This window comes from Salmo salar, chromosome 11, assembly GCF_965601325.2.
Source record: "Salmo salar chromosome 11, fSalSal1, whole genome shotgun sequence".
Taxonomy (NCBI): Eukaryota; Metazoa; Chordata; class Actinopteri; order Salmoniformes; family Salmonidae; genus Salmo; species Salmo salar.
The window spans coordinates 115,518,013-115,529,947 of NC_138301.1; the positions used below are offsets into that span (position 1 = coordinate 115,518,013).

Here is an 11,935-nt window from a genome sequence, read left to right on the forward strand (position 1 = left end):
CAGTGGAAGGGAGGACAGTAGTACTGAACATAACAGTATGTTAGTAGAAGGGAGGACAGTAGTACTGAACATAACAGTATGTCAGTAGAAGGGAGGACAGTAGTACTGAACATAACAGTATGTCAGTAGAAGGGAGGACAGTAGTACTGAACATAACAGTATGTTAGTAGAAGGGAGGACAGTAGTACTGAACATAACAGTATGTTAGTAGAAGGGAGGACAGTAGTACTGAACATAACAGTATGTTAGTAGAAGGGAGGACAGTAGTACTGAACATAACAGTATGTTAGTAGAAGGGAGGACAGTAGTACTGAACATAACAGTATGTTAGTAGAAGGGAGGACAGTAGTACTGAACATAACAGTATGTCAGTAGAAGGGAGGACAGTAGTACTGAACATAACAGTATGTCAGTAGAAGGGAGGACAGTAGTACTGAACATAACAGTATGTCAGTAGAAGGGAGGACAGTAGTACTGAACATAACAGTATGTCAGTAGAAGGGAGGACAGTAGTACTGAACATAACAGTATGTTAGTAGAAGGGAGGACAGTAGTACTGAACATAACAGTATGTTAGTAGAAGGGAGGACAGTAGTACTGAACATAACAGTATGTTAGTAGAAGGGAGGACAGTAGTACTGAACATAACAGTATGTTAGTAGAAGGGAGGACAGTAGTACTGAACATAACAGTATGTTAGTAGAAGGGAGGACAGTAGTACTGAACATAACAGTATACCAGTAGAAGGGAGGACAGTAGTACTGAACATAACAGTATGTTAGTGGAAGGGAGGACAGTAGTACTGAACATAACAGTATGTCAGTAGAAGGGAGGACAGTAGTACTGAACATAACAGTATACCAGTGGAAGGAAGGACAGTAGTACTGAACATAACAGTATGTTAGTAGAAGGGAGGACAGTAGTACTGAACATAACAGTATGTTAGTAGAAGGGAGGACAGTAGTACTGAACATAACAGTATGTTAGTAGAAGGGAGGGCAGTAGTACTGAACATAACAGTATGTTAGTAGAAGGGAGGACAGTAGTACTGAACATAACAGTATGTTAGTAGAAGGGAGGACAGTAGTACTGAACATAACAGTATGTTAGTAGAAGGGAGGACAGTAGTACTGAACATAACAGTATGTCAGTAGAAGGGAGGACAGTAGTACTGAACATAACAGTATGTTAGTAGAAGGGAAGACAGTAGTACTGAACATAACAGTATGTTAGTAGAAGGGAGGACAGTAGTGCTGAACATAACAGTATGTTAGTAGAAGGGAGGACAGTAGTACTGAACATAACAGTATGTTAGTAGAAGGGAGGACAGTAGTACTGAACATAACAGTATGTCAGTAGAAGGGAGGACAGTAGTACTGAACATAACAGTATGTCAGTGGAAGGGAGGACAGTAGTACTGAACATAACAGTATGTTAGTAGAAGGGAGGACAGTAGTACTGAACATAACAGTATGTCAGTAGAAGGGAGGACAGTAGTACTGAACATAACAGTATGTTAGTAGAAGGGAGGACAGTAGTACTGAACATAACAGTATGTCAGTAGAAGGGAGGACAGTAGTACTGAACATAACAGTATGTTAGTAGAAGGGAGGACAGTAGTACTGAACATAACAGTATGTCAGTAGAAGGGAGGACAGTAGTACTGAACATAACAGTATGTTAGTAGAAGGGAGGACAGTAGTACTGAACATAACAGTATGTTAGTAGAAGGGAGGACAGTAGTACTGAACATAACAGTATGTTAGTAGAAGGGAGGACAGTAGTACTGAACATAACAGTATGTCAGTAGAAGGGAGGACAGTAGTACTGAACATAACAGTATACCAGTGGAAGGGAGGACAGTAGTACTGAACATAACAGTATGCTAGTGGAAGGGAGGACAGTAGTACTGAACATAACAGTATGCCAGTTGAAGGGAGGACAGTAGTACTGAACATAACAGTATGTCAGTAGAAGGGAGGACAGTAGTACTGAACATAACAGTATGTTAGTAGAAGGGAGGACAGTAGTACTGAACATAACAGTATGTTAGTAGAAGGGAGGACAGTAGTACTGAACATAACAGTATGTTAGTAGAAGGGAGGACAGTAGTACTGAACATAACAGTATGTTAGTAGAAGGGAGGACAGTAGTACTGAACATAACAGTATGTCAGTAGAAGGGAGGACAGTAGTACTGAACATAACAGTATGTCAGTAGAAGGGAGGACAGTAGTACTGAACATAACAGTATGTCAGTAGAAGGGAGGACAGTAGTACTGAACATAACAGTATGTTAGTAGAAGGGAGGACAGTAGTACTGAACATAACAGTATGTTAGTAGAAGGGAGGACAGTAGTACTGAACATAACAGTATGTCAGTAGAAGGGAGGACAGTAGTACTGAACATAACAGTATGTTAGTAGAAGGGAGGACAGTAGTACTGAACATAACAGTATGTTAGTAGAAGGGAGGACAGTAGTACTGAACATAACAGTATGTCAGTAGAAGGGAGGACAGTAGTACTGAACATAACAGTATGTCAGTAGAAGGGAAGACAGTAGTACTGAACATAACAGTATGTTAGTAGAAGGGAGGACAGTAGTACTGAACATAACAGTATGTTAGTAGAAGGGAGGACAGTAGTACTGAACATAACAGTATGCCAGTGGAAGGGAGGACAGTAGTACTGAACATAACAGTATGTCAGTAGAAGGGAGGACAGTAGTACTGAACATAACAGTATGTCAGTAGAAGGGAGGACAGTAGTACTGAACATAACAGTATGTCAGTAGAAGGGAGGACAGTAGTACTGAACATAACAGTATGTCAGTGGAAGGGAGGACAGTAGCAGGTGACTACTATGATTTTCACATTGTAGCCAATTCAAAATGTCAATAATTCTATTACTGATTTTGGTAACAGAATGAGTTTTAAATCACTTAATAACTCATAAACAAAGTTGATATAACTTAAAAAATACTATAATTAATTGATAGGTCTACCATAACTTGTTACTTCTGTGAACTTTCATTATCCTCTCTCCTCATGAGGGAGAGAAATTAGAAAAATATCTTCAAGATATGTGGTAACAGAATTACAAGGCACAAGGCAATGTTTTTTAACTTACGGAAGGCAAATCATTTCAGCAAAACTAAATATAAGTGTTGATATTAGTGTACAGGGGTCTTTACTTCAACATTACTGTGTTTTGATGTATTTCTAAAACTGTTTAAGACTTGTTCTGGTAGATGTTTTCTAAGACCCCCTTTTCCATCTGTTTGACTAGAAATCAAAGCTTATTCCACATTTTTTTGTATGTACAATTCTTGAAACATGTACCTATACCTTCATTTCAAAACAATATATAGACTTTTAGCTTTCATTTGATATGCTCCTATAAAACTTCACATGTTGGTGTTCATGGGACCTTTTAGATGGAAATGCCCGGAATGTGTGTGTGTGACTAATGCTGAGACAGGCTAGTGAAAGGTGATACAGGATGGGCTTTTCAACCACAAGGAACCCACTCCATCCCTCCTTCCTCTCTCTCTTTCACCCCCAGCCCACACACACCTCTGACCTTTAACCCCTGCTACATCCAGCTGTGTGTGCTAGCTAGAACAGAAGGGTATTCAACCTTTTGTGGAGTACGGAATGACCCAGTCCATTACGACCATTCTAATTGATTTTACTTAATAACCTCACAATGGGCTCCTAAACTCAGTCCTTCTAGAACCTTAGAACACTGGAACAGAACACTGAGACACACACACTTCCATTGTTATGACGTTCCTGCCCCACACCTCCACACTTCACAGGTGAGGACCACACAGTGACGAGACACCTTCTTGATTCCTCTGTTCCTCCGTCCCCCTTCCTCTCTTTTAACCAAAAATATCATTCTCTCTGGTTAAAAAAGTGGATATATTCATAGGCTTTATTCTACAGCTCCGTCTTCACCTCCAACTCTGACCCTCTCTCTCATCCAGCTGAACACTTATCGCTGCCACACACACACACACACCTCTCTCATCCAGCTGAACACTTATCGCTGCCCCCACACACACACACCACACACCTCTCTCATCCAGCTGAACACTTATCGCTGCCACACACACACACACACACACACCTCTCTCATCCAGCTGAACACTTATCGCTGCCCCCACACACACACACACACACACCTCTCTCATCCAGCTGAACACTTATCGCTGCCACACACACACACACACACACACCTCTCTCATCCAGCTGAACACTTATCGCTGCCACACACACACACACACACACCTCTCTCATCCAGCTGAACACTTATCGCTGCCCCACACACACACACACACACACACCTCTCTCATCCAGCTGAACACTTATCGCTGCCCCACACACACACACACACACACACCTCTCTCATCCAGCTGAACACTTATCGCTGCCACACACACACACACACACACCTCTCTCATCCAGCTGAACACTTATCGCTGCCACACACACACACACACACACACACCTCTCTCATCCAGCTGAACACTTATCGCTGCCACACACACACACACACACACACACACACACACACACACACACACACACACACACACACACACACACACACACACACACACACACACACACACACACACACACACACACACTTGCCCATCAGACCTTTCCTTTACTATGACTGAATTACAGTACTGTCGCAGGGAGAGAGAGTGATAGAGCGCGAGAAAGATTGTGAGAGTTCCTAGGGTAGTCAGCGTATTATAATTACTAGCCTATGGCAGACCTCCAAGCCCTGGGCATTCATACCTCGTCTATGGTTGGACAGGTTATAGCAGTCCTCATGTGGTATGAGGAAGAACACAAACAAACACACACACACAACCCCTCACTCAGAGTTAGGCCACAGTCAGACACAATCCCAACTGAACTCATTATCCCAACATTATTACAACGTTAGCCTACGTGGAATAGTCCAGGAATCTAATGGACCAGCGACACTCCCCATCCAACCTGACAGAGCTTGAGAGGATCTGCAGATAAGAATGGGAGAAGCTCCCCAAATACAGGTGTGCCAAGCTTGTAGCATCATACCCAAGGTGACTCGAGGCTGTAATCACTGCCAAAGGGTATGAATAGTTTCGCAAATGTGTTTTGTCAGTATGGGGTATTGGAATGAATGGAATTCTACAGTAATTCAATTCAATGTGTTTTGTCAGTATGGGGTATTGGAATGAATGGAATTCTACAGTAATTCAATTCAATGTGTTTTGTCAGTATGGGGTATTGGAATGAATGGAATTCTACAGTAATTCAATTCAATGTTTCAATGATAAAATTATATATTTTTTTGTTGTAGTTGGGACAGCAACATTAGTAAAAAAATTAAAATATACACTACCAGTCAGAAGTTTTAGAACACCTACTCATTCAAGGGTTTTCTTTATTTTTACTATTTTCTACATTGTAAAATAACAGTGACGGCATCAAAACGATGAAATAACCAAAAAATGTGTTAAACAAATCTAAATATATTTTAGGTTTGAGGTTCTTCAAAATAGCCACCCTTTGTCTTGATGACAGCACTAACCCCCCCCCCCCCTAACTCTACTGATAGCTACTTCATTGGGGAAAAATATACTTTCCATGCCTGTGATATGTGGTTGTCCCACCTAGCGATCTTAAGATGAATGCACTTACTGTAAATGGCTCTGGATAAGAGCGTCTGCTAAATGACTCACTAACTGTACGTGGCTCTGGATAAGAGCGTCTGCTAAATGACTCACTAACTGTACGTGTCTCTGGATAAGAGCGTCTGCTAAATGACTCACTAACTGTAAATGGCTCTGGATAAGAGCATCTGCTAAATGACTCACTAACTGTACGTGGCTCTGGATAAGAGCGTCTGCTAAATGACTCACTAACTGTACGTGTCTCTGGATAAGAGCGTCTGCTAAATGACTCACTAACTGTACGTGGCTCTGGATAAGAGCGTCTGCTAAATGACTCACTAACTGAACGTGGCTCTGGATAAGAGCGTCTGCTAAATGACTCACTAACTGTACGTGTCTCTGGATAAGAGCATCTGCTAAATGACTCAGTAACTGTAAATGGCTCTGGATAAGAGCGTCTGCTAAATGACTCACTAACTGTACGTGGCTCTGGATAAGAGCGTCTGCTAAATGACTCACTAACTGTACGCGTCTGTGGATAAGAGCGTCTGCTAAATGACTCACTAACTGTACGTGTCTCTGGATAAGAGCATCTGCTAAATGACTCACTAACTGTACGTGGCTCTGGATAAGAGCATCTGCTAAATGACTCACTAACTGTACTTGTCTCTGGATAAGAGCGTCTGCTAAATGACTCACTAACTGTACTTGTCTCTGGATAAGAGCGTCTGCTAAATGACTCACTAACTGTACGTGTCTCTGGATAAGAGCGTCTGCTAAATGACTCACTAACTGTACGTGTCTCTGGATAAGAGCGTCTGCTAAATGACTCACTAACTGTAAATGGCTCTGGATAAGAGCGTCTGCTAAATGACTCACTAACTGTACGTGGCTCTGGATAAGAGCGTCTGCTAAATGACTCACTAACTGTAAGTGTCTCTGGATAAGAGCGTCTGCTAAATTACTCACTAACTGTACGTGTCTCTGGATAAGAGCGTCTGCTAAATGACTCACTAACTGTAAATGGCTCTGGATAAGAGCGTCTGCTAAATGACTCACTAACTGTACGTGGCTCTGGATAAGAGCGTCTGCTAAATGACTCACTAACTGTACGTGGCTCTGGATAAGAGCATCTGCTAAATGACTCACTAACTGTACGTGTCTCTGGATAAGAGCGTCTGCTAAATGACTCACTAACTGTACGTGTCTCTGGATAAGAGCGTCTGCTAAATGACTCACTAACTGTACGTGTCTCTGGATAAGAGCGTCTGCTAAATGACTCACTAACTGTAAATGGCTCTGGATAAGAGCGTCTGCTAAATGACTCACTAACTGTACGTGTCTCTGGATAAGAGCGTCTGCTAAATGACTCACTAACTGTACGTGTCTCTGGATAAGAGGGTGTGCTAAATGACTCACTAACTGTACGTGTCTCTGGATAAGAGCGTCTGCTAAATGACTCACTAACTGTACGTGGCTCTGGATAAGCATCTGCTAAATGACTCACTAACTGTAAATGGCTCTGGATAAGAGCGTCTGCTAAATGACTCACTAACTGTACGTGTCTCTGGATAAGAGCGTCTGCTAAATGACTCACTAACTGTACGTGTCTCTGGATAAGAGCATCTGCTAAATGACTCAATAACTGTAAATGGCTCTGGATAAGAGCGTCTGCTAAATGACTCACTAACTGTACGTGGCTCTGGATAAGAGCATCTGCTAAATGACTCACTAACTGTACGTGGCTCTGGATAAGAGCGTCTGCTAAATGACTCACTAACTGTACGTGTCTCTGGATAAGAGCGTCTGCTAAATGACTCACTAACTGTAAATGGCTCTGGATAAGAGCATCTGCTAAATGACTCACTAACTGTAAATGGCTCTGGATAAGAGCATCTGCTAAATGACTCACTAACTGTACGTGGCTCTGGATAAGAGCATCTGCTAAATGACTCACATGTCAATGTCATATGATCGTGGCAGGGATCAAAGACAGGCAATCGAAAGAGTGAGATTGCACCGCCCATGTTGAGGCGAGGCAAGGAAAGGAGGAACTGGTCAATACGTGAGAATTTGTGTTATAAGACACTATCAGTTCAACTCCTCATCTTTGCTGACTGTAGCCCAAGTGCTCGAAGAAAACAGTTGTTGCCATCATTGTGATTTAATTTGGCAGGGGTCAGAGACAGTCAGTAGAGAGGAGGGGTGTGAACGTTTAAATGTTAAAACATTTAAACAAAGTTGGAATCTTTAACATTCAGAAAAATCCCTAACTGAAACACTATGTTTTTTCTTTGCTTTTTCACCACTTAATTAAAATCACAGTGCAGTTATCACAAAACACAGCATTTTCGGTGTTATAGTCGATAGGCTATAAAGGCCTGGGAAAGTTGTGTAATTCAAATAAAACCAGAGAGGAAGGGGTGAACTTTAGACTACTTTGGTGAATTTGCAATGCATGCAAGACAAGACATTGCGAGATGCAGATTACCAGAACATGGCCTGCCTGCTCTGTCTCTTGGCTAATGATGCAAGTGTGTGTTCAGTCTTCGGTCTGTTGTGTGTAGAATATCCTAGTCTACTCATGGCACTGATGTCACCAGGATACAGAGGTATCTTCGGGCCAGTCTTGCGAGCACGGGGTAGCCTACTCTTCATTTTAGCCTCATAATATGAAATTACAGTAGGCTACCAGCCTTTATCCATTATCCTTTTCAGACATAATGGAATGTGGCCCCTTGAAAGCGCCTCGGCTTCGGCATGTTTGTTTGTCTGTTTGTTAGGGTAGGCTTACACAAGACATTTTTAAATGCCAACACGAAACCTTCTCTGGAGATATGAATGGGCATTTTACTAGTCTGAAAAGGAATGAGGCTTCTGAAGCAGGACTAAAATCCATCACTAGGCAACCAGAACTGTCAATCAAATGATGTTGATCTGCTGCACAGCAGCCAGGACCATCTCTCCTTAAAACAGTACTTTAAAGTTTGTTAAATACCGTGATTTACCAAAACATTTAGTAGAAATAAAACATCTAGCTACCATACCATAAAAACACAGTATAAAAAACAACAGCAGTACATCAAATCAGCGACATTTATTGTTTTTAGGGAAAAAATACAGAACATGCTGGAGCAGAATTCTACAGTCACTTTTTGTTTTTTATTGTCTGAAAAAGTTACTAATTTTTGCAATCAACACGTTACTGTAGCTGTGTTCTGTCTGTAAAGGGTTCTCTGCCTGTAAAGGGTTCTCTGTCTGTAAAGGGTTCTCTGTCTGTAAAGGGTTCTCTGTCTGTGAAGGGTTCTCTGTCTGTGAAGGGTTCTGTCTGTGAAGGGTTCTCTGTCTGTGAAGGGTTCTCTGTCTGTGAAGGGTTCTATGTCTGTGAAGGGTTCTATGTCTGTGAAGGGTTGTGGTAGATCATACATACATAATAGGACCATTATTCTGCATTGTAAATTGGTGTGAAATATTATGATTTTTCTGATCATTTTAACAGAAAAACTTTAAGCAGAATTGACCATTTCTTACATCCCTAGTAGAGAGAGCACTGCCCATGTGGAGGCAGGGAGAGGACCAACAGATCATCAGGTGAGAATTTGGGTGTATTTTCCCTTCAAAATTCACCAAAAACAACCATTTCACAGCTATTTTTTATTGTATTATTCTCCTGGGGGGGAGCCCGGAACACCGGAACCCATTAACCCTCACCCTCCCACATATAACCCAAAGTTATGCCTTTGCCTATATGACTGAGGACTGCAAGGACACCCCACACAGACAGCAGCTAAATGTAAACAGTAGCCCCACTGTGCCAAATGTTGTAGCTACTGCTGCTATCTGTGCTTCTCGTCCTTTTCATTATTTAATATCAAATATCGCTTAATCATTATCATTTTATTTAATAAAATAAAAAAATGATAGCAATCTGACCAGCCAAAATAACATTATTTCATTGATTATTTCAGTCATCTATTATTATTATTACCATGATTATCTAGTTATCTAGTCATCTTCAAGTTGGTCTATTCTTCAGCCTGTAGACAGAGTTTGTTCACACTAATATGATCATTTATTATAGACCTATTCACAATATGAATTTGACGTTGGAGGGCACCGAACTGGTAACATTTTTCTTCTGAAACATTTGGCACAATTTCTCACCATGTCTGCCGGGGTAGAGCCCGTCATCTTTGGAATCCGCTCACCGTAGGGCTTCAAGGAAGGAAATAATAGTATTTCCCTATCGTCGTCTTTAAAATCTCGTAGACGGCAAATGATGAGTCTTTGATAATCAATTAAACGTCCAAAACACCAATTAAATCCCGTTAGTATCGATAGTCATCCTTTCAGAGTCACGAACGAATGTTGGAATGTGTTTTTCTTCTATTTCACACAAATTAGACATTTACTCGTGTATTTTTTCGGTTAAAAAAAAGCTTTTTAAAAACAGACAAGATGTGCTTATAGATTCTACCGGAGGCGCCCCTCCGACCCCCCAAATATGTAAAAAGATCTGCCTTTATAAAAAGGTGCCTACGCCATAGGAAAATAAAATATATCGCGCTGTAACATCCGGACACGCCGATTTCGCTGTAAAACAGAACTGCTCTTCTGTTTCAAATTTTTTTAAACGGAAAACTTCCACCTTTCTAAACGTTCAGTGGCGTTAAAATATGTGGCTCATTCTCCGAAAAGCTGAGTTAAACCGTGGTTTTAGTCACAGACTGTGTCCCTGTCTCTCTTCCTCCCGTCTGACTGTCATACTGGCTCAGAAGAACATGGCGGCAGTTCACTTCACAGTAGGAGAGAAAAAAAAGCGCTGAACTGAAAAGAGAGAGAGAGAGAGAGGAGGGGGAGACTACTGTTGCGAGTTGGAAAGATAAAACGGTCTCGGTGTCGTTTGGTGGGGGAAAGCTTGCTTGCATAGGCCTCCGTGTCGAGAAAGGGGCGGAAAGTCGGGGGGGGGGGGGGTCTTTTCACGTGAATGAACACAGACAGACACACACACTCCCAGGGGGTTCGAGTCAAAGTGACCCGAGACACACCAAGGTGGCCAGTCTATAAAAAGACTAAAGATATCTACATGGTTAAACAGAAGGTCATTCTTCACTGTGGCACTAAACTATGATTCATGCTTTACTAATAGGTTTATTCTAATTTGAATTAGATTAATCAGGATGTTTAGGCAGCACCCATATTTTATAACCTATTATATGAGTAATTGTTAATTGGGTTCATTGTAATTAAATCACTGTAGTTGCCTGTATACTTGCCTGGTACATTATAAATAATATAGTATTAATAATTGATATATTCATAAACCTATGTTTTTTTGTTTGGAACATTAAAAAAAGGAAATGCATTATTATTAATAATATTCTAGCCCTATAATGCATGTCTGACGCTTTGGTCAGTGAGAGTGACAGTGGTTCTCCACCGATGGTTGAGGTCCTGACTGGGGGAGAGCAGATCTGGGCCCGTATCTCTGGTTCTGAGAGCAGCCGGTGACGGGGATTGTAAGAGAGGGGAGTGCCTGGGTTTAGGGGTTCATCTTGGAACAAGGATGAAAATTGTAAGTCAAGTACGTAAAACCTTCAGACAGGGCCTGCCTGGGAGTGTGTGTCTGTGTGAGAGGGGCCCTCTGAACTCTTTAGCCTGTAAACCAAGCTCTCTCAATACATCACCAGATCAACTCTGTCAATTCAATTCAAAGGGGCTGAGATATGATGGATGTGTGTGTGTGTGTGTGTGTGTGTGTGTGTGTGTGTGTGTGTGTGTGTGTGTGTGTGTGTGTGTGTGCGTGCGTGCGTGCGTGCGGCGTGCGTGCGTGTGTGTGTGTGCGTGCGTGTGTGTGTGTGTTTGTGTTTTCCCTAATCTGCGCAATGGAAGTGTTTCAGTTTGTCCGTTGTCTTGCTACCCAGAGCCAAAGTCCAAGACACTCTAAGAATCTTAATTTGGAGGTCTTTGAAACACACAGACACACACACACACACACACACACACACACACACACACACACACCACACACAAACACAGACACAAACACACACACACACACACACACACACTGACACACACATACAGACACAAACACACACGCATACACACACACACACTGACACACACACACTCTGACACACACATACAACATACACACAAACACTGACACACACAAACAAACACACAGGTTGTTGATGCACACTCACTCACAAAAACACATATGCAGACACAAACACACACACACACACACACACA

At 41.8% G+C, this 11,935-nt stretch overlaps 1 protein-coding gene across 2 annotated transcripts in view; it reads right to left on the reverse strand.

The window, feature by feature from the left end:
* ubl3a (ubiquitin-like 3a) overlaps positions 1-10,615 on the reverse strand; it is a 61,353-nt gene extending 50,738 nt beyond the window's left edge. The window contains exons 1-2 of one of the 2 annotated variants that reach the window (XM_082958301.1): positions 9,842-10,615; positions 4,084-9,714 (exon numbers count right to left, since the gene is read on the reverse strand). In XM_082958301.1, the coding sequence (XP_082814427.1) occupies positions 5,702-7,168 (1,467 nt within the window). In that variant the 5' untranslated portion in view covers positions 7,169-9,714; positions 9,842-10,615 and the 3' untranslated portion in view covers positions 4,084-5,701. Of the gene's footprint in view, positions 1-4,083; positions 9,715-9,841 lie in introns of those variants that run through there. The other variant, XM_014129724.3, reaches the window with a different exon arrangement.
* Positions 10,616-11,935: the final 1,320 nt, after the last annotated feature.